This window comes from Tachysurus fulvidraco, chromosome 23, assembly GCF_022655615.1.
Source record: "Tachysurus fulvidraco isolate hzauxx_2018 chromosome 23, HZAU_PFXX_2.0, whole genome shotgun sequence".
In the NCBI taxonomy this organism is placed as follows: Eukaryota; Metazoa; Chordata; class Actinopteri; order Siluriformes; family Bagridae; genus Tachysurus; species Tachysurus fulvidraco.
In genome coordinates this window covers 16,321,331-16,344,486 of record NC_062540.1, presented here as the reverse complement: position 1 = coordinate 16,344,486, position 23,156 = coordinate 16,321,331, and the positions used below count along the sequence as shown (strand labels likewise).

At 41.2% G+C, this 23,156-nt stretch overlaps 2 protein-coding genes across 6 annotated transcripts in view; both read left to right on the top strand.

The window, feature by feature from the left end:
- atf7a (activating transcription factor 7a) overlaps positions 1 to 13,906 on the top strand; it is a 28,596-nt gene extending 14,690 nt beyond the window's left edge. For all 5 annotated transcript variants that reach the window (XM_027170509.2, XM_027170507.2, XM_027170505.2 and 2 more), the window contains 10 exons: positions 3,202 to 3,298; positions 4,587 to 4,717; positions 4,949 to 5,116; positions 6,477 to 6,634; positions 7,312 to 7,405; positions 7,498 to 7,617; positions 7,924 to 8,067; positions 8,255 to 8,443; positions 8,771 to 8,876; positions 9,421 to 13,906. In XM_027170509.2, the coding sequence (XP_027026310.2) occupies positions 3,202 to 3,298; positions 4,587 to 4,717; positions 4,949 to 5,116; positions 6,477 to 6,634; positions 7,312 to 7,405; positions 7,498 to 7,617; positions 7,924 to 8,067; positions 8,255 to 8,443; positions 8,771 to 8,876; positions 9,421 to 9,653 (1,440 nt within the window). In that variant the 3' untranslated portion in view covers positions 9,654 to 13,906. The remainder of the gene's footprint in view (positions 1 to 3,201; positions 3,299 to 4,586; positions 4,718 to 4,948; positions 5,117 to 6,476; positions 6,635 to 7,311; positions 7,406 to 7,497; positions 7,618 to 7,923; positions 8,068 to 8,254; positions 8,444 to 8,770; positions 8,877 to 9,420) is intronic.
- A 688-nt stretch (positions 13,907 to 14,594) lies between these two features.
- dip2ba (disco-interacting protein 2 homolog Ba) overlaps positions 14,595 to 23,156 on the top strand; it is a 53,315-nt gene continuing 44,753 nt past the window's right edge. Inside the window, exon 1 of the mRNA XM_027170504.2 lies at positions 14,595 to 14,848. Coding sequence (XP_027026305.2) covers positions 14,764 to 14,848 — 85 coding nt within the window. The 5' untranslated portion in view covers positions 14,595 to 14,763. The remainder of the gene's footprint in view (positions 14,849 to 23,156) is intronic.

Genomic DNA, 23,156 nt, shown 5'->3' with positions numbered 1-23,156 from the left:
TAAGAAACGGTGCATCTCTCCACACCGAGGTCGCTTTACGCCGGCTAACGGATTGCCAGGCGGTAACGGTAACACAATACCAGCCCATTTATACCATCTAGAATAACCCATTTGTTCCATTTCCCGAAAGTCATGTTATCCTTTCTTAGCAACAGGCCGAATCATTAAATATGGTTTTGAGTTCTCAGAAGTGGAAGTTGTAGGGAAGTGTGCTGGCGTGCAGTAGAGAATATTTCCTCTGGTGCCGCACTTTGTTCTTTACTGAGTCCTAAATTAAAGAGCTCTATTGTAACCTTGGAGTCAGAGGAGAGCCCCTGAGCCATGCAGTTGTTCTATCGGTGATTCTGGTGCATCTAAAAATATGCCTCCGACACTTGACTGTGTTTCCATTTCGCTCTTTCCCGGCCGGGCCGTGAGAGGAACGCAACGCCAGAAATAGCCCGAAGAAGATGGCAACGGCCAGAGACCGACGATTCCTCCCAGAGCGCAAAGCTTGGCCCGGGTCACCGCCATGCGTGACCGAAAGACACCGGCAAAGGCTTAGCTGGAAATAGTAGCACTTCCATCTTGACCTTTGGCATTGTTGAAGAGCTAAACATTCTACAGCTCCTGTGCTGTGCTCCAGCACACACACACTTTAATACACTCGTTGACCGGCAGAGCTGCACGATTGATATCTAGAACAATCGGTTTTTCATCACTTCATAAGCGTAACGTAACTGAATTACGTCAAACCACGTTCATCTCTAGCAGCTAACTGTGACAACTGACCGTACAGATCGTTGTGCTTAAATTAAAATATACATCAGTTATAGATTTAAGAAGCTAATATGCCACTGTGTTGATCCAAACCTAGCTCGTATATACAGTGTAACTCGTTTAAAGTAAGACGTGCTAATTTGTGCCGTGAGCAGCCGTGTTGATTTGACGTCACTCACCGACCTCAGGGTCGAGAAGAACGGCCCGAGTTCCCGTGTAGGAATTACATGCTGTTTCTTGTTCTTCAATGTTGGAAATTTAAGACCTTTAGACGTTGAGTATATGTTTTATATTGTGTATTATGTATATATGTATGTATAAAAGTTTTCTGGTGATAGTGTTTTAGAAATGTTGTGTTTATTTCATTAAAAAACACAACTTTGTACTCATCTTTCCTTGCAGTCACTCACTATTTAGACATCTTAGGAACGCGGGGCTTATAAGTGTTTATTTATCCACCATTCAGGTGGTTTTACACTGGGGACATTTGCCGAGGTTCGAATCCGATTTGTGGTCGTTTGGGTTCCGTCGAACCCCAGTGCATACGAGTTCATCTTACGTCGTCGCCTACGTGCATGTAGAACCTTCCTTCTTTTTTTTTATGCTATCATTCACAGTAAGGCACCTCGTCTCTTCTGTAATGACGTTGCCGTCGGCTAAAGGTTATTTTACTTCAATTAAACAATTAAACAATTGTGGATAAGAATAAGAGTCGCGTTTGTATTCGCTGGAATCACGGCACAGTTCCAGCGCTATCGACCTCACACCATTCACTACCGAGGTGCACTTGTGCATCCATACGATTGCTTTCACGTTACTAAAACCTCTGTTTCAGACTAAGCTGCCAGTGTGAAAGTGTGCTTAGACACTAGCCACTAGTTTACCAGCAGGCTATAAATGATCTTGCTCCCACTGATTTATTTCTTTTCATAACGTCTGTTGACGAGCTCACGTGGTTCCCGAACCTGGAATTTATGTTCTGATAGTTTTCCATTGGTTTATTTTGTTTTCCTTTGTAGAACTTGGAGTTAGTGCACATGATTGACAGGTAGACACCGAGTGTCGAGTAAAACTCCTTCAAACACGTTTAACATCAAACAAAAATCCAGCACCAAACTATCAAGAATACAAATCTTTTCTTTAGCCTATTGTGTATCAGGTTTTTCCCTGAACACCACCTGCGAACCGTGCTTTATTTCACTCTAGCTGTGACTCATTCATTTAGTTTGTCTACTCATTCATTCAGTGAACTCTGGCCTGGATGTTATTCATTAATTGGTGAATAGAGGTTTATTTTCTTGTTTTCTTTCAGTAAGTAAGTAAATACCTTGTGTAGATTGTCTGTTAAACTATTATGAATTGCTTTGTGCTGTCAGGTAAAGTTTATTGGGGGTGTGTGTATATGTGTGTGTGTGTGGTTTGGGGTGTTAATATACATAATCTCCGTATATAATCCGCTGGCAAATATATAGCAAGAAATGTGTGTCATTATCTAGTTCAGGATAGTTACAGGTGATACCTGCTATTGTTTGCTACATGTTACAGAAATCACTGATAAAAACACTAAAATTCTTGAAGAGCAAAAGCTTTAGTTCGTTAGAAGATCGGACATGTGATTGCATTGATTTTGACCATGACGTGGTTGCTGATCTCCTGAGATTTTCAGGCACAGGGTGGTGCGATAAACAAAAAACATTAAGTGAGCATCAATTCAGATCTTTTGGTGGAAACTCCTCCATGATTAGAGAGGAAAGAGGATGGACACAGTAACTAAAATATGCTCACGCTGTGAGCCGAAAAGCAACTCCGGGTGAACTTGTACAGTGCGGTAGATGGTCTATGACAACAGAAAACTATAACAGAGTCCTCTCCTGTCAGTCAGAAGCAGGATACACTGAAACTGGATCGGAAAAACATCGACAACAGTCGATGGAGACTGTAAAGCACTCATGTAAGACTTCCTGGATAAGACTGTGTATGTAAATACATCATCAGATGGTTATCAGTTTGAGATGCAGCATTTATTGTAACCTGCATAGCTGCAGTGCAGCATCAGCAGTTCACACACCAGCGATCTACATTGTCACTAACACTTCTGCAAAGGAAATATAGTGCAGCAGTAACACAGACAAAGCAAAGTTGTCTGTTGATCGGTAGATAAAGTTTTCACTCGCCCGAAAGCCGTTCTGCGTCCGAGCCTGATTAATCTGTCACTGATGGTAAGCTGCCGTACAGTACACGATTTCTATTCCCACCGATACAGGCCTGTGTTTACTGTCAGTGATCGCTCAGTAAGAAGTGTCTTGGCTCCATGGTCATTTCCCTAGACAAATCATCTCTTACTCCACTCCCTGTCGCTTGTGTTATTTTAAAAAGTCGTCTTCTCAATCCTCACTCTTTCTCAACTCTTTTTTTTTTTTTTTTTTTTTTCTGTGCTTGCAGAGGTTTACCAACGAGGACCACCTCGCCGTCCACAAGCATAAGCACGAGATGACTCTGAAGTTCGGACCTGCCCGGACAGACTCGGTCATCATCGCAGGTATTTGTCCATCAGAACACTTTATCTCATTAGATCTCGCTATGTCCTTGTAGCAGTAAAGCATAAACATGTCTGTTTACTGATATTGGATCGTGTGGTGGAATTTACAAATTTAAAAAAAGAAGACAATTATCGATGATATTATCCAGAAATAAAAGGGAAAAAAAACCCAAGCATTTCCACCTTTTTAGGTTTAAGGAGTAGGAGATGGTGTTATACATTACTTGCTGGCAGTAGCAGTGGCTAAAACACATCTGGATGGTGGACTTTTCTGTGATTCTGAAGTAATGTGCAGTGAAGAGTAAAAACATAACATTTTTATTGTATCTCTCTTTTATAAATCCCCTGTCCGACGTTCACAAGGCTGGCATTTTCAAGCGATTTAAATTCTCTGTACATAAAAGGTACATAATCGTATGTTAGGTTTGTTATAGGCTTATTTAATCATCGTCAAATTAAAAATGTCGGACTTTTCTTTTTCTTTTTGAGCCTGCAAAACATAAATAAATTGAGTGGCTGGTGTTTACTATATAGACTTGTCTAATGTTAGATAAGTTGCGCATATCTTTTATAGATTGCTCATGAATGAACTCAATACATTCTCCGTTTACCGTGACTAAAATCTCGGCGTCTTTACGGGCGTACTCGAGAACGTGTAGGACGATGTGAAACGGGCGGGACTTACAGGAATAGACAGTTAATATTAGAAAGTTAAAAACACTTTATCTGTCTATCTACTAACCATTCTAGATTCATGTGTCAGTTGGCTCATTTCCTGTTTTTGTTGGAGATAGAATGACTTTTTTATTTTTATTTTTTTGCTGGATTTTTTTGAACAATAACTCTACGATGTGTAAAGTCAGCATGCATAATAAAGTTGGCAGGTTATATAATAAAACCAGTTTAAAGGTCAGCATGCATTGTGACCGTGAAAAAGTGTGTGTGGATTATTAAATCGTTATACCACACTAATACGATGAAGCTTACTTATTTAACATGGAGAAAACATACAGACTTAAAGGAAGTGTTGAGTTTTTATGTGATCTGCCCTATAATGTCGCTTAACTTTTTTTATGCGAAAAATAACCCAGCACGCCGAGTTACGACCAAACCGTAAACTGATCGCTGTGTAATAAGCTTAGCTGAGATTTTTACTACAGCTTATTTGGAGCACTTTGGTCGTTCAGTCTTCCTTCCCTTATGTAAATCTAACACGTTTTGCCGTGCACTCAATAGAGGAATTGTATGTATAGGTATTCTACGTAATGAGATCTGTTTTCCTCTCCAGACCAGACGCCAACTCCCACTCGTTTCCTGAAGAACTGTGAAGAAGTGGGCCTGTTCAACGATCTAACCATGCCCTTCGAGCAGGAATTCCGTAAAGCCCAGGAAGATGATGACAAGAGAGCCAAGAACCCTGTGAGCATTGGGATTGGGTGGAGGGCTTCGCTCGCTCCAAGCTGAGCAACTTCACTGTCTGTAGCCAAAATGTGGGGATTTATGGTTTGTGGACTGCTGTCTGCTCCCAAGTCTCACATGCTCTCTCCCTTCCCCCTTTCTCCTCTTTGCCTCTCTCTCTCTCTCTCTCTCTCTCTCTCTCTCTCCCTCTCCCTCTCTCTCTCTCTCTCACACATTTTCTTCACACTGCAGCTGCCTGCCCCTGGCTCTTCAGTTCTGGACATGAGTCTGCAGACGCACTCAGATGTAGTTCGAGTGAAGGAAGAGGAGCCTGTTGAGGTGGACTCCTCCCCACCTACTAGTCCAGACTCCATCTCTAGCAATTCAGATAGCAACCGGGAGGCCACAGCCAGGGGAATGGTAGAGTACAACACAAACACACACCAACACAATGTACAACTCTCCTGAATTCCTGAGGTTTTTTCCTGCCAATGTGCACATCTTAAATGTCATTAAACAGACAACATAGATAAATACATCACATCTCTTTTTAAACAGAATTCTCAATCATCTTTACATCTTTTTAAATCACTTCATTCTTCCCTCTGTTCTTTATTTAGCTTCAGTCCTATTTCATTCCTTTCCTTCTTCCTTCCTTAGCAAATTTGCTTTTCTTTCTTTCTTGCTTTCTTTCTTGTGCCTTGTTTCTTTCTTTCTTGTGCCTTGTTTCTTTCTTTGTTTCTTTCTTTCTTTCTTTCTTTTTCTTGTACGTTCTTTTTCTTTCTTTCTTTCTTTTTTGTACTTTCTTTCTTGTACCTTCTTTCTATCTTTCTTCCTTTTTCTTTCTTTCTTGTGCTTTCTTTCTTTTTCTTGTACGTTCTTTCTTTCTTTCTTTCTTTCTTTCTTTCTTTCTTTCTTTCTTTCTTTCTTGCTTCTTTCTGGTTTTTTTTTAGTAATTTTTCCTTTTCATTCTTCAATCACAGCATCTTTTACACTCACATTATTAGAAAAAACTCCCTTCCTTCCTTCCTTCCTTCCTTCCTTCCTCACATTTTTCATGAAAAAATTCACACCTCCTTCCTTCCATCCTTCTTTCACTTACTCTAATGCATCTCTGTCATGTTCATTCATGTTTACTTGCTGTACTTTTTACCTTTATCTTTCCTTCATTATTTGCTTACTCAGCCATTGCCTTAATTCTTCCCTGTCGTTCTTAAGCGTTGAATCTTCACTGGTTTGCTGTAGGCATGGCTGATGTGTGGCTCGACCTATTTCTGAGTCTGTCCCGTACCTTCACACAGCTGTGACAAGCAAAGCCATGAATCCACTTTGACGGTGTTGTGCCAGTTTTGACGTACAGCATGTCCCCGAAGTCAGGGCAGTCATAAATGACACATTTAAGCCGAACTAATGTTAGCAGTGGACACGCAGGGCATAATATTTGAAACAGAAGCTTTGCGTTATGCATTATACTTATTTTCCATTCCCTACAATAATTTCTCGATAACGACCCACTTTGTTAGGTCTAAATTTAAAAAGCGGGGTTCTCCACACCGCCGTACAAAGGCATCATTTATTCAACATGCTTTCTGGACTATGGGACTGATTTGTAGTAATAATGAATTTTTATTGACTGCCGATTAGTTTACCTACCGTTTCTGTAATAATGCTAGTGCTTAGAAAGCTAGTGAATGCCTCATTGCTGTTTCCATCTTTATAATGGCTCCATAAATCCTGGGTGAGTAGCATTGCTTTAACCACCGTTATGTTTTATTCGCAGGAATCTCCATCTAAACCAGCATTAAGTTCTGCACCTATGCCCACTATCGTCCGTCCTGGCTCTCTTCCCCTGCACCTCGGTTACGACTCCCTGCATCCAACCATGCCTTCACCCACCTCAGTCATCACACAGGCCCCGCCCTCCAACCGCACCCTTGGGTAAGTGAACTGCCCGCGTTCCCTTTTTAATTCTGCTTAGTTTGCCATGTTGGGTTAATGCCTTTATGAGTCATTTGTCTCTCGCTCTTGCTATGGATTTTAGGACTGTTTGCTTAGGGAACATGTCAGACAAACTAAGAATCCTTTTTCTCATGCTTGATTTACACTTAATTAGCCTCCACCGTTACGAGACCTTCTCCCATCCACCTACTATTCGGTTTCATCATTTTTTCCACTCAAACGGAGTAGTAATACATGTCCTCAATAATTTGTAACTTTTGTGGTCTGTAGAAAGTAGAGCGAGTTGCACATCGTAACCGAGGGAAAAAGAAGAAGTGACACGGGCTTGAAAAGTACACGGAAACTCCTTGTACTTGTACATTAAGGATGTAACTGAATATGAATACAGTTTTCACAGATAATGTGTACTAACGAATACAGACAGCATTTACGACATGCTTTGTAACATTCTGGTCAGGATACATTTGGTTGAGGCCAGACATGAAGTGCCTCTTGCGACATAGCTGCCAGTGTCTCTTTCTTTTTTTCCTTTTTTTTTTTTTTTATAAAGTTATTCACTGAGTATTCATAGTGTATCTAGGTGTATAGTTTTAGGGTTGTATTTATTGCATGATAGCAAAATACAACTCTTCCTAATCTCTATGCTCTGCCTGAAGGTCTCCAACTGGTCCATATCCAATGATGATGCTCCACAATGGCCAACCAGTTCCTGTGCTCCCAGGCCCAATGCAAATGTCTTCTGTAATATCCGTACGTCTCGCTTACTTGTGTTTTCAGTAAACTGAACCTACTGCCTTTAGACCCTATTGAGAATGTGAAATATTCTGCATTTTGTTTTCTAGCTGGCTCGGCCCATGTGCATGGTGCCCAACATTCCAGGAATCCCAGGTCCTCCACTCGGTGGAAGCAGCAGTGGCTCCTCGTCTCCATCTGGTTACAACCCCCATACCGAGGCAAAGATGGTGAGCGAAACGCATGTTGTGTGTTAACGCTGTGAGGCAGGCAGACATACTCTGAAATTTCTAGCCTGTCTGTGAGGGTATCTCATCTGGGTGTCACTTTTCACAACAAACAGCCAAGCACTGACTGCAGTACTGGCTGAGGATTTAAAAAGTAAAGCTTGGCTTGTACTTCATACATTTATTGATTGAAGTTGAACTCTTAAAGAATCCTACGTGTTAAACATGTAGTGCCTTTTTAGAGTATATAAGAATGTAGCCATGCGCTCGGCTGGGGTCATACCTCGTGTTGTGCTCGTGCCTCCTCAGCGGCTGAAGGCGGCGCTGTCCCAGCAGACCACTGCGGCCTGTGTCAGTGTGGCGATGGGCTCCAATGCCATGGTGCCACAGAAGATGGAGCAGAGCCAACTGCTTGTGCAGCAGCCTGATGCCCCATCTCCAGCACAGCCCCAGGTCCTCCATTAATCATCACGCCTCATATTACTGCACATAGTTCACTACAAGCTATCTACACTGTACCTGCCTGAGTTCATCAAACGAGTTTTTGTAACTTCTTGTAGCATGCAAGACATACAAAAATAAATTGTTAAAATACTGTAGAGGTTTATCGTTTTTTTTTTTTTTTTTTTTGGGTGACCAGGTTTCTCCGGCTCAGCCGACAGGCGGGCGGCGGCGGCGCACGGTGGACGACGACCCAGACGAGCGGAGACAGCGCTTTCTGGAGCGCAATCGAGCAGCCGCATCCCGCTGCAGGCAGAAACGCAAAATTTGGGTGAACTCTCTGGAGAAGAAGGCAGAGGAGTTGACCTCCATGAATGTCTCCCTCACTGTAAGTCTAATACACGTGGCTTTCATAAACATGCTGTATGCTTCAGCACTGTTATGCTATTCAGGACCAACTGTTGGTGCAAATGATCCAGTGTTCAAGTAGAAAGAGTATATAGTTTTAAACTGAAATCATTACAGGAAGTCCTCTAGGGTGTATGTCTAAGTTTGACAATCATTTCACACCAGATCTTAACTCCACCTTGAGGTTTGTCTGATTCACCGAGAACATCTGTAAATCGCAGCAGATGTTTGTTCGATGTTTAAATGAGTGTTTGCTCTCTCTGTGTGTGTGTGTGTGTGTGTGTGTGTGTGTGTGTGTGTGTGTCAGAATGAGGTGTCTCTGTTACGAAACGAAGTTGCTCATCTGAAGCAGCTGTTGTTGGCCCATAAGGACTGTCCCGTCACCACCTTACAGAAGAAGGCTGCCTACCTAGGTGAGTCACTCCATAAGAAAAAGGATCTGTACAAACAAGGGTGCTGGTACAGAACACTCCATTTTGTGAATAAAGATGGTCACAGCAACACATTACCTCTGCATTCATTTGTTAAATGAGTCATATTGTTAATTTTGAAAGTTCACTGGAAAAAAAAACTTTCCAGGCACCGGGTTTTACACAATGCGTACAGCACAAATCAGGAGGAACACACACAAGGTCATGCAAAGGTTACATTTTATTTATCTTTGGTGGAACTCTCTAGAAGCAAAGCCTTTCCTAGACAAAAGTGCGATAGGTGTGACAGTTTAGTAATTTAGTTTCTTGTCACACACACACACACACACAGAGCGAGAGAGATGAGAGATTTGTTTAGAGATTAAAGATATGAGAAATGAGACAATTATATATAGATATATAACAACAGGGATATAGAGATTTTCAGCTTTCCATCTGCTTGAGAATTTCAGCAATAACGGATTAAGTGATTTATTCAGGGCTTTTGAGTGTTGTGTCACTGATCCGTGCATGTTGTGTCTTCCAGGAGAAGAATCCATGAAGGAGATGTGCGAGGCCACGGGTTCTCCAGCTCCGGTGATCCAGCACAGCTCTGTGGCTTTGAGTCCCTCAGGATCGTCAGGGCCGAACGGCGTGAGCTCACGGGCAGCCGCCGAGGCCGTAGCCATGTCCGTGCTGGCCGGTATGGGCGCCCAGCGGGGAGAGAGCGGACCCTCGCACGTCATCATGACAACACAGGCTCAGCCCTCGGCCAGATGATGAGCCCAGCACGAGGAGAGGAGAGGAGCAAGGGATGAGGCCAGATCCTCCCTATCCTCTTTTTCTCCTCTACCTGGCTCACTGTCACACTGTCATGCTCTTCTGGCCCGGAGCTGGCCCAGAGAATTTTGGAAAAAAAAACTTTGGAGAACGAAAGAGCTTCCTGTTCACTATGCCATAGACTATGGGGGCTGGACTCCGATACTCATCCTTACTCTCATCCAAAATCCTTACTAAGCCCATTTACTTTTGCGCCATCATCTCTGCCCTCTTCATACTCCTCACCTTCCATCTTCACTCTCATTCTTCAGCTAAACTGTAGAACAGAACAGTGCTTCCTCAACGACTGACAATGATGACTGTAATCTGATGCATAGGTATTATGCACACGTGTCTCTCATTTACATACACAGTGCAGCGTGAATGGCTGATCAGTGGCAGTAAGTGAAAAGGAAGTGCCGCCTCAGAGCGTGTGTGCGTGTGCACGTGTGATGGGGTGGACGATATGGCAAAAATATCACATCACAATACTTCATTTTACGATAAGTGACGTGTACCAAGGCATTAAGTGTAGTTAATTCACATTTCAAACAGATCAGAATGAGGAAAAGTGGAAAAATGATATAAATGATACAAAAAGAGGTTTTAACATCCAATCAGATGGATGATTCAAGGAGTAACTACAGTATGTAGTTAAAAAAGCACTGAAAACTTACAGGTCTGTGGAGAAGGCGTTCATTCATATTTCATTTGAAAAGATCTATCTCCGGCCTCCTTTACCATCGGCTACTTGTTAAATCAATTCAATTCAATTCAATTTCACCCCAAAATAAATAGAGCAGAATGAGTATTTTTAATAATATTTCTAATTGTAAAGCCAAAACCTTTTTAATTTTGAAACAGAAGGAATGAACGCAGCACACACAGGTCCTAAAGCCGGTTACTCACTGAAGAGTATTGTGATGTTTTTATATCGTGACGACGATATTGATATTATACGACCGTATCGATCAGCCCTAGCATGTGTTGTGTCGTACACGCTCACACTTACTGCCGTTCACATTTTCCGCACATGAACCACAACTCTGCAATACTTTTTTTTTTTTTTTTTTTTTTTTTTAATGAAAGGAAAAAAAAATCCTGTGTGTGTATCTTAAATCTTGTCCCTCACATTTTGGCTCGGTTTTAATTTTAAAGAGACCAAGAGAACACCTCAGCTGAACTTCACCAAGATCTGACCTCATTTCTATCCCTTTATAATATACTTCATATGCAAAGCGTTTATAAACAGCGAGACTATAGTATGCTTGTGCGTGTGTGTGTGAGCGAGTCTGTGTGTGTCTCTGTATGTATACAGGAATATACATCAGAGTATAAAATTTATAATACACGGGACTGATACACTAATGTTGGCAAGCTTTATTTTTATGCTGTTTGCTATATTTTTGGCACATCCTCCTAAACACGTCGCTCGATCGTGTCGTTCGGTTTTCCTCGTAGCCTCGTGCCCCCGTCTTCATGACGTAAACTGGCTCGTGGGTTACATTTCAATGTTAATTGAAATCTCCTTGTTGGGATTCCTTTGTTGCGTCAGAGTTCGACGATGGTTCCAGCTTGTCTGGTGCGTTTTTGTTTTCTCTTGTAAAGTTCTCAGCTTTTAGCTCTACTTTGAGTTCAGGCTGTGTTAGAGCTGAGATTCACAAAAGTCAGGCTTTTAATTGTTTTATAAGGAACGTGGCCTTGTTTAAAAAACAAAACCGAATCGTCGCCTGTTATCTCTAGAAGGCATGTGCCGATGATCAGATAAATATCACGATACTGAACAAAATATGGATATCGTAGATGCTTCAGCGTATCATTAATACCTCTACACTCCATCTGAAAAGACTCCCTATGGAGGCTAAATTACAGCTCAGCATTCATTGTATGCACAAGCCTGTAATTCTTTAATAGTGACTCAGCAACTATTAGCAGCAACGCTACATTTTTTTTTACTATGGAATTAACCACAAAATGTGAAAACTCCTTCTGACTCTCATCCTAAAACTGAAAGATTACAGACAGGAATGAATAAAATGTTAGCATAAACAGGCATTTGTTTTTATTTATTAAATGAAAAACTATCGAGTCGAAAGTTTGTACACCCTTAGGCCAAAGTATATACCGTTGGCGTTTGCTACGATGGATTTGTTTTAATACTCGGCACATGCCTGCTATACCCACTCATTAACGCACTCATGCTCATGAAATGCATTAAATGCACATCCTGTATTGTTGCTCGAACAAAATATTCTGCCTTAACACTTTGCAGTGCCTCTAACACCCAGGTCAGGTTTTACGGTTTTCTGGTTGCCCACAGAAGTCTCTGTGCCAAATATAGGAATCAACCAGAACATTTAACAAAAAAAAAATCTAATAAAAAGCTTTATATTTTGTATTGCAACGAATGTAACTACACATATGCCTTTGTATATCTTGAAACCGCAGGGAGAACATGAACAGCTTGTGCTGTGTTTGTGTACTGTGCTCTTTACTGCCATCTGGACCTGATTCGATGTTACTGCGTCACATTACTTTACTAAGAGGTGGAAGGAAACTGGACTGTTTTCAAACTTCCCTTTAATTTTATGTCAAAATGGCTTAAAGTTGTAGTTTGGTAGAAATTAAAATGTTTTAATTATTGTGAAAGCGGCCGAGATGTGCTTAGTGTTTAAATTGTCGTCATGGAAATCTCTCTCACCTCAAATCCTTCCCCGAGTTATGCGACAGAAAAGCGTTCGCCCTATCGTCTGTAGGACACAAGTACGAACCCTGAACTCTCAGGGGAGGAGGGATCACAAAGGGTCTGTCAATCACAGCCACTTTTGGGGACGCATGTGGACTCCTGTATTTGGAAGATGGTGGAAAACATGTTCCTCTGAGTGTGCTTGGAGGCATTTAGGAAAAGGGGCTTTTGATTTTTCCAGGATCACTGCCATTAGCACCATGTGATGCTTTCGTTCATTTTTATAGACCACGATAGGTCACACTTTAATCTGTCATGTTTAATAATAAAACTGGATGCATTTTGAGTTATGGGTAGCATCTAAAATGAGACCAGAAGCAAACACTTTGGCTGACTGAGTTCATTTGGGACAAATGTGAATTTAGCATAAAGATTTATTATTTTTTTTTCTCCTTTCTTTTACCCAACTATTTCTTTAAAATGAACGGAAAATGTTTTAGCAGTACGTGTGACTTGAATTTCCCTTCATTGTGTATTTTACATGGAGCGTAATTAGCAGAGAATGTAACGGCACGTCGAAATGCACTAAAATATGATCGAGGTTTATAGACTTATATTTTATGACCTTTGCTGCTGAGTATGTCCTTCCTACAGCGTGTCCATTGTCAACATGGGTTAGCGAGTGTTTTCATTCATGTGCGTGGAAGGTTCAAGGATTTCGCAGCAGCCACGGAACGCTTATCTTACAGTACGATTACGCTCCGATAACGCTGGACTGAGCGATGTGGCGTTCATTCTGTTCTCAGTCTTCGTGTTCTCATATGGAAAAGAGGAGGGCAGGGAAAACTTTCAGCTTTCATATTAAATAATGATTGCCGGCACTTTTTTTTTTTTTTTACATCTGTTCTTTATTTTGTGCAGCGAGGACTGTCATAATAAATACTTCTCTAAGACCCTTTCCCCTTTTTTGTAATACTGAAATGTAGAACATTTTAGACCTACGTGTTTTTCGTCATGAGCCTCTCATCTTACTCACTATGTAATCATATTCTTTGCAGATTTTTTCCCCCCGGTTTTTAAAGAATAGTAAGAATGCCTTAAGACAGATGTAGCCTTTTATATACTGTATAAAAAAATATTTTTTTTTAACCTCCAACACAGTTTTGGCCCTGGACTTTTTTTTTTTAACACCCCATATTTTTAATGTTAATACACTGTTAATTTATTAAGGAATTAATACAGAATAATAAAAGGATAAAAACATAATCCCTCAGATCTGTATTTAATAGTAATGGTTAACAAGGTATGTAGGTAGAAAGGCAACTATTGAAAGATGTTCTTTCTTTCGGTTTCTAATTGTAAAGACACACTCCCGGTTGGACTGATGTTAATTCTAGACTTTATCTTCTTTACTGTACATATGTGTACTATATATAAATGTATTTACTTTTTCATGCATGTCGAAGTGAAATACGATGCACACTTGCAGTGCTGCAGTTTTGATTAAAGAAAAAGCAATTAAACACCATTTTTGTGTCTTTTATCTGTAATAAGTGTAATTAACCAAAAGTGAAGCAATAAAAGATTTTATATGTTCAGCTGGAATGTGCTAGTGTTTAAAAGTCATCAAAAGGCTGTTTTTTTTCTAAAGGAAGCAATAAACATGTAATAGGAGAACAGAATAAAAAGCATGGTTTAAATGATAAAAGTATTTTATGTCGTTAAATGTTCTGTTATGATGCTGAGAGCTAAAAAAAAAACTAGCCACAAGCAGCAGTGTGCAGGGTCCAAGAATTCCTCACAAATAGCACCCTAAGGTTCGGTTCTTGCCAAAGGTCTGGATTTGTTTCTAACAGAAAATCAGTAGTATCCTAAAAAGATTATAGAAAACACACTGGTTTAGTAAAAAGTAAAGCTTGAGTACAAAAAAAAAAGTCTAGAGAGCAGACTTTTGTGATGCTCTGAAATGATTAAGAGTTTTTTTTTGTATCAGTTTGCTAAAACATGAAAAAAAGGGGCTTCAAATTGGCAATAAGTGAGAATTTGTTTAAGGAACGTGGCAGTGAGTTAATCTGGGTTTCGACCACCAGATGGCGCAAAAAACACATCTGAGAACGCTGACCAATCACAGCGCGGATAAATCCCGAGAGGGCGTGTTTGTGCGAAGGGGGAGGGAGATGGAGCAGGGGGGGTATAGTTTAACTTCATTGTACGCGGTGCACGCGGTCACGTGACAACTCGAGTTCCCACAGTATGGCGGAGCGAGCAGTTGTTCGGATGGATTTTGACTCGCGCTTCGTGTCTTGCCCCGAAGAGGGATTTTAACCGACGAAACGTTTTGAGAGAACTTGTAAAAGAGAAGATTTAACAGTTGTATTTCTCACCATGGCGGACCGCGGTGCAGATTTGGCGGTTTTACCCAAAGAGGTGAAGGATCAGCTGGCGGAGTTGGAGCTCGAGCTCTCAGAAGGTAACGGTTGAAAAATGGAATGGGGTTTCGTCCCAAACCGCTTCACGCGCACTATCTATGTGCACTATATATAGGTAGAGTACACACTATCTAGTGCCCTTAGTGTTTTAAGGAGTCTCGTAATGAGACGGAGCCGCTCAGGATTTTTTTTTTTTTACCTAGAAGTCTGTAAAAAGGCAGCTAATGTAAAAGGTTTAAAATAAACACGACAGTTTGTTAGGTTTATTTATTTTTTGTAAACAAAGGTCTGTGTGTTTGTGTGTGTGTTGTATTTTTTGTTATAGGAAATGTAAAAATAAACACTAGCTAGCAGCATTGATTTATTTCATGTCTAGACTTGAAAATGTGTTCAATGTTTTTATTTGGAATAAAAAAAAATCCTCAGGGTTTTTATGTATAAAATGACGTGACTCACGACACAAAGCCACTGGATTCCTCTTCAAGCTTCTTCAGTTTGTTCCAAAGAAAGCATTTGGCAATAATATACTAGATGTAACACATGGTGTCATGTTGTGTGTCGTCTTTTTAAAGGTTATTTAAAGGTTATTTGGCCTGTAAATGTGTTCAGGTTTTGATGAAGTGCCGGTCAACTGTCTGCCCTTCAGCCTGAGCTTCAGCTGTTCTTCCTCTGTGTGGTCGTGGCTTTGTGTCTCAAATGTCTGAAATATTAACAAACGTGCTGCCAAATATTTGTAAAATATCCTTGGAGTGTGTGTGTTTGTGTGTGTGTGTGTGTGTGTGTGGTGTTGATGTCCGAGTTCAAATTCCTTTGAAACACCATCATGCAAAACACCAGCAATTCAGCAGGAAGCACAATAGCCCTTGTTGTCAGGTGTGTGTGTGAGCGTATGTGTGTGAGAGAGAGTGTGTGTATGTCTCTGTGTGTGTGAGCGAGAGTGTGTGTATCTGTGTGTTTATCTTTGTGTGTGTGTGTGTGTGTGTGTGTGTGTGTGAGAGAGAGAGAGAGTGTGTGTGTCTGTGTGTGTGTGTGTGCGCATGCATGCTTTTGAAGGGCTGTAGTTCTCAGCTCAGTCCCTTATTACAGTACAATAGAATTAAGCAGCCTGTGATTTCACTGTGTGTGTGTGTGTGCGTGCGCATGCTTTGGAATGTCTGTAGTTCTCAGTTTAGTCCCTTATTAAGGTACAATAGAATTAAGCAGCCTGTGATTTGACTGTGTGTGTGGGACAGTGGGATGTCTGCGTGGACTCAGCTGAGTAATACTGTTACACAACTGGCACCAGTCGGCGTGTGGGTTATGGTCCGAGGCAGCGTGTTGTCGCACCTACGGGAAAAGAAGCAGCCATGGCAACTGTAACGAGAGGAGCTGTAAAAGCTGTAAACACTGCACCGTATGGTCAAGTGGAGACGTACAGTGCCAGATTGGTCATCAGATTGACGCCTGTCTCTCGTGATTCACGGCATGTTGAACCGGTCCATCACTTCATCAAGATTCTGTGTGATCGAAGTGTCACGGTGCTGTGAAAGAAAAATGTGAGGAGTGGAAATTAGGACGAGTTTGAATACGGACTGAAGCTAAACCTTTTAAGGTTATTACTTGGCCCAGAGTATGTGAATGATCATACACATGTCTTGGCTTAGTTCTATACCACAACACGTTCTTTGTAAATATTCCAATGAAGACACTCTTTAAAAAAATCATTAAAGAAAATGACTGTTTTGTCTATATCCTTGATCAACTGACCTACTGTCTTCCTTGTAAGAGTATTTCATCATTATTTAGTGTCTCTCGTGTACAACACTGTCAGTCGGAAGCACTCTCTGCCCTCTTTCACATACTGTCGCGTGGGTTTGGCTAGTGTCACTTTGATTGACAGGAGATTGTGTGTGCCTTTCCCCTCTCCCAGAGAACACGGCCAGGACCGAAATGTGAAGTTAATTTGAAACCAGAAGGGAAGATTTCTGATTTCCAGATGTCACCAAATGTATTTACGCACACACCAGTTATCAGATCTGTTATGGATTAAATACAGTGACTTGAGCTCACATGGAAAGAAAAATCGAGGCTTAGAGTTTACAAATTTTCTGATCCACCGACACGACACAGGACTCAACATGTCTCGAACACGGTCACGCCTCTGAGTTTGTGCAAAGCTCGCAGTTAATAATCAGCATCACGGCCCGGCTGATAGTCTAAGATGTGTGCATTCATACGGTCATTTTCTCCCTGACTCTTGTGTTAGTTTACGTACGCAATCATGACACAGAGCTTTTTGGGAAGACCGGTTAATTTTTCTCTAGATTTTTTTGTGGTATTCGCCATGTTTAGATTTCTATTTCAATAAAAGGAAGTGAAATTTATTCCTAAATAAACATTAACGCTTCCAAAAAAAGGAAGTTGGTGTTTTACAACATAAAGCATCATTTGTATTGGATTTAGAAGGAAACTTGATTACTGATGATTAACGTCAGTGGCCAGATATGTAAATCTCGTGACATTACAAAATCTATGTCAATGAAGGTGTGACTCACAAACTGTGACGAACAAACCGACTAATCCCAGCATGCCCAGCTCGATACCAGACATCTTTTCTCCGTAGTTGAGCTGCCAGGGTTCGGAGATTTTACAGTGTAATCGATCAAGTTAAAAAAACTGCATTTAGATCAGAAATTTACATCATGTCTTAAAACAGTGTCAGAACTCACATGCAGAGATTTATTTGGTTCACTGAAATGAGGGAAATTCCACAGCATTTACATCGGCATGTTGTTTATTCCATGGCTGTGGAGTCGGAGACATCGTAGTTAGGAGGTGTGAAAGTGCCAACATGTCAACATGCTAGGCATTGCTCCTGTACTACTTCAAGGCAGTAAACATTCACAATAACGTCTGGAACGGATGATCCATCATACCCGTTGTAAGCCTGTGTTTAACTGTGTGTTTAACCCCTGGGGGGCAGATGAGAGAATGCGCATGTGTGAATCTAGGGGTTTTCGGAGGGTCCTGTCAGGCTACTTTGATCTTGGTAGAGCTGATGGCTTGGTTGATAGCGTTTTATTTCCACAGTGATGGCCTGCTGTAGATGAGACCATTCACATCATTAATTGGCCAAACATCAAACAGATGCTTTCAATATTTACTGAATGTCTAGTGAGCAGTGCCAATATTTATTTTTCAGTGTTATAATTGCCTAATCTTGTTCCTTAAGTTGACATTTTCAAGGTATTAAAATAAATAAATAAATAAAAGACTACGGGATTTTAACAGCAGTATCTCCTTTAAGATTTAGATTATCGTGTCATCATTTCTGCCATGCTGTGCATGTGACCCTTATCATGCTTGCAAGCTTAGCAGCTTGGACAAATGAAAAGAGTGAGTCCAGACTATGTAAAATGAACTGAAGTAAATGCTCTTACAATAACCCAGGCTCATAAACGGATTATTAAAAAAAAACACAGGAAATGTTTTCCATTCTTATGTTTCAACCTCAAACATAATGCTCCTGAAAGTAAACCTGATTAATTCTATTTGTTCAGTGGGTCTTGGCATCGATGCCGCGTGTCTCTGGAGCTGTACAGGAGCCATGAACACTGCATATTTCCTCAGCTGGTGTTTGATAGTAGGTTGATGATAGTAGGTTACAGAGCTGTTGAACTCATCACTTTAAAAATATCCTGTAGGTGTTCAGTTAGTTTGAGATCTGGTGACTGTGGAAGCCTCAGGATATGGTTTGATTTGTTATCAAGCTGTTCTGCGAGCCTTGGAAGAGACCGCGCTGCTTGGCATGGAAAAGCTTTCTTGGGTAAAGTCTTGTATGCTGTGGCATCACAATTCCCCTTTTAATTCCTTTTTTTTTCTTTGTCTGAAAAGTCCCACAAACAAACCCTTTGCAAGGGAATAAGTCACCTACATTATTTTGCTGTCTGTAATTGTTTTAATAAGTAATTAGGTTTCCTCCAGTAGGTACAGCGTGTACACCCCGTGTTCAGGGTGTATTTGTCTGTTTCGGGTTGTCTCTTTGTGACTTTCTTCTTAGAAAATATTAGTGATTATTTGTCTGTTAATGCTTGACTTTGTATCATGAGACCAGATGCTCAGTGTTCAGTTCAGCCACCGAGTGTTGAGGTCGCTGCTTGTATCATTAAATCTGCTTTCCATCTCCGCATTCTTGACCCGTCTATGATTTTTCCACCAAAGGCTTTTTAGAACGCGGAGAACGGAAATGCCCCGCGTTAATGCGCTAGGCTCGGGTTGCTCAGAGGAGAAGTGAGGCCGGCCAAGCTGCTGCTTAAAGATCGAGCCGATTCTGCAAGCCACCAGTGACCGTTAGGACACAATGGGGACTATTGAGCTGATCAGGGCACGGTGACTAGGAGCCGCACTGGCATTTAGGCCATTCAAGTGAGAGCTTTGTACCCTGAAATGAGCTGCTCTGAGCAGGCGGGGCTTTAGAGAGAGTGTGTGTGTGTGTGTGTGTGTGTGTGTGTGTGTGTGTGTGTGTGTGTGTGTGTGTGTGTGTGTGTGTGTGTGTGTGTGTGTGTGTGTGTGTGTGTGTGTGAGAATATTCAGGGATGATCATGAGATGTGCACCACAAGGAAGTTTTTGTGGCTGCTAAATTTGGCATTGCTCACTAATATGGAGGATGATTTTTTTTTTTTTTTTTTACACAGATCTATTTTGTGGGTTTAAAAAGAACACGAGTCAATAACAGAAGCAAATATAAGTTTTTCTTGATCTTTTTTTCTTTCTTTTTTACAGAGAACAAAGTAAAAATGTTCAACATTTTTTCCTACATTTCTTTGCCATGTTACCAGGTGATTTATAGACATCACAGTGATTCAAAAAATCTCTTTATTTTTGTAAAATCACGTGAGTAGGAAATAAAATTGTGGGTGCCTCAGTCAACCACAGAAATGACCTGAGGAATTTTTCACCGCCGGTCAGCCGGAGTCGTGGATTCATAATGTGTCGTAACTATTTTACACAACATTGAGAGAATTGTCGCACGTTACAGTCCCTGGAATCACAGCTCCGTGTCACAATGTTGTACGGAAAATTAACAAGCCCAGGGGGAGGAGGTTAATCACAGATTTGGGTTTTATCCCAAGCAGACAGAGCAGCTAAGCTGTAATAAGTAGCTCAGAGTTTTCTCAGAATAAAGAAAATTGTGTCTGTCCGTATCTGGTTAAACGACTTTACCCATGGGATACAGGTTTGTGAGCAGGACTATATATGTAGCAGATATCTTTACAGAAAGTCCAATCCAGTGCAGTTAGTGACTTCCTGAGGAGTTTCAGTAATATCGAGCTTATTTGTGTGTATCGATTGAGCCGGAGACGAAGCTTCACAGTGATGATGGACACACACCGTCCTGATGCAGTCTGAGACGTGCTGTACGATACGGACGGAAAAAGAGCAAACTGCATAAAACCGTGCACTAAAAATATTATGCAAAGTATGGCCTCACATGTTCCAGCAGAGGAAGTACAAGAAAAATCCGTAGTAAAAGCTCCTCTCGCTAAAGTAGAAAGTCAGTCTCTGGTTGCTCGATTCCGGCTAACGGGGTCGACGTACAGTAGAATTAGGGAAGCCATTGTTCTCTCTCTATATGTGCAACATCCTGTTTGTGTTAAATATGGCTGTCATTGTGTGTCTGGAACAGTTTGCATGCTGGAGACTTGTGTGCCTTTCACAGTTCCCCTTTTTAATAAGGCTGGGTTTGTTTGGACATTTTTATGGAGCTGTAATAACTAGTTCAGCCTTGAGGCAAAAAAAAAAAAAAAAAAAGTAATTTCACATTCAGCCCAATGTGTTATGAATCATAGTTCTGTCTCTTCTGATGTGTCTATGGCAATCTGAAACACTGTATGGTAGTTTCATACCCCCGGGTGTTTAAAGCCCAAGTTTTGAAACTCGATTATGCCGTTTTCTTCAGAAGTAGGACGGATTTCCGTTCGCCTCAACGGCTGCTAGCGTTTGATTCTATTTACTTTTGACTTAAAATAACAAACCTATTTTTTTTTTCTTCTTCAAGCTGTACTGTGATTGTCCACAATTTGCATGGACACCTTAATGATATTTCCTCAGTCTTGTCATGAGCACTAGGAAAGATTTCGATAGCCAGGTGGTCCTTTTAAAGCCATCAGCATGGGTATGTGAAACATCCAGAGGCAGTCAGGGTCAAATAGCTGAGAGAGAAAGATTAGGAGTCATGTTTCAACTGCGAACACACACACGTCATGGCACGTCAATCATGTTTATATACGATGCCATTTTAATATTTGTGCAGTATGGGTTATTCAAATATTTATTTATTTATTTATTTTCAGTTATAAAATGCACACGTTTTAACGGTGTATAATATCTGCCTGTGTTTACACCAGGAGTGTAATAAAGTGCCACAAGCGCTATCTGTATATTTATCATGTTTCTATGTCTTTGCTCCAGATCTATGTATTTCTCTTCAGATTTTCCCCTGAACCTGGTGTGGTTTATGAAACATACCCCAAAAAAATTTTTTGGGGTATTTTCCCTACCCAGGAAAAAAAAAAGCCTAGCTGTTATTTGGGTTTTATTGGTCAGGGTATAATTCTGCGGAGGTTCCAACAGTTCGCTTTAAATGTTACAATTTTTGACCTGTTTCTACGGTGGTGCAGGTAGAACCTGAAAGCGGCAGGTTTCCGCCCTTTTTTTTTTTTTTTTTAGCTGAAGCCAAGTAGTGTTTATCACCAAGTGAAAAGGACACAGGACATGCGCTTCTGGTGGGGATGACTTCTCCATTCTGGTATACCGACTTCATCTGGATGACCTTTTGACCTGTGAATTCACGAGCCTAGGTCTTGTGAGTCAGTAGAAATCCAAAATCACATGGCATCAGGAGTTCACAAAATCTTGCGATCACAAGATTTTGAATCGGCGGCGAGGTGCAAAAACAGCGCGGCGTCAGAACCGACGTAGACGATGCGTCACACGATCAGTCCATGTGCTATGAATAAAAATTGTGAGAATTTATTCCTACCTTGGTGTTCATTTTTTTTAATTGTTTTATTGTGCTTCTGTGCTACAGGGCTGTATATAGACTCAGAGCCCATGAAGTGAGATCTATACCATGCGTTCAAATCTCCTGGGATTTCACCCCCCCACGCGCCTTATTAACGCACACGGTAAATCCAGACAGATGGCCGATGATCAGATGTCCAAGCTCACAGATTGCCATTATCTTCAACAAAGAAGCCGTAAGACGCCTGTCCCAGGACCAGTGGGTCTTCTCCCCAGCGTGGCTTATGTAACGACCATATCTGTGCCGCTTTTGGGGCGTGAATAGTTAATGCCGGTTCTCTTTCTACTGCCGACTCCTGCTGGGAGGCAAGACTGAATTATTAACTCATTTCATTCAACGCAATGGGGTACTGGCCCCAGCCTTGTTCTCCTGTCTCACATCGATGTATTGGGGTGCTTCCCGAACGAGTGAAAGTTAGTGGCTCACAAGGTGCCTGTCCCGATTTATTTTTTAACTGCTTTCTATTGAAAAATCTGGCTTCTGTTTCAGCTCAAGCATACTGTTAGTCTGTAAACACAACCCAGCGGCGCCGGTGGCATGAGGGTGGCGTCATTCTGTGATTAAAATGATCATTACCAACATGTCTTTTTGTGCTTAAAAGTCATACATGACTATGACTACGACTACATGGGTATAAGCCACGGCACAGGAAGTGATGTCACTAAGTCTAGAACATATCCGGTTGACTTGAAACATAGTTTGAAACCAGTTGAAAGCTCGAATCTTTTTACAAGACCGGTAGCTCGATTTAATGACATTCATTTTAATTTGGATATCCTCTGTTGTAGAGTCGCTGGATGTTCCCTCAGGCCAGGACCGAACTTGCTTTTAAGAAATGAAAGTGTATCGATTTCTAAAAGACAAAGCTCAGTGAAAGGCTTGGAGTGCTGCAGTGAAGAGAGACGGCTGAATTGTCGGCCAAGTACTGGATCTGCAGCTCGCATATTATGCCAACTTGTATGGAACGTTTCTTAAATTTGCCTCGTCGCAGACCGATCACAGGCCAAGACTAGCTGCATGTTCTATCATTTATATATAATTCGCATTCATTCCCCCAAACAAGAAGGCTAATCTGTAAGCTAGCTATCCTGCCCATTCATACCTGCAAAGATCTGCTCTCAATTTACTGTTCTGTCCGTGATGAACCATGTTGAATATGCTTAAGACAGCAGTTCATTGCTTTAATGTCACTGTAGTCTAAGCAATTCGGGGTATTCAAATTTAATCAAGCTACAATAAGCTTTCGCCATTTCTCTATTTTAAGTAAACTAACGATGCTCATTTG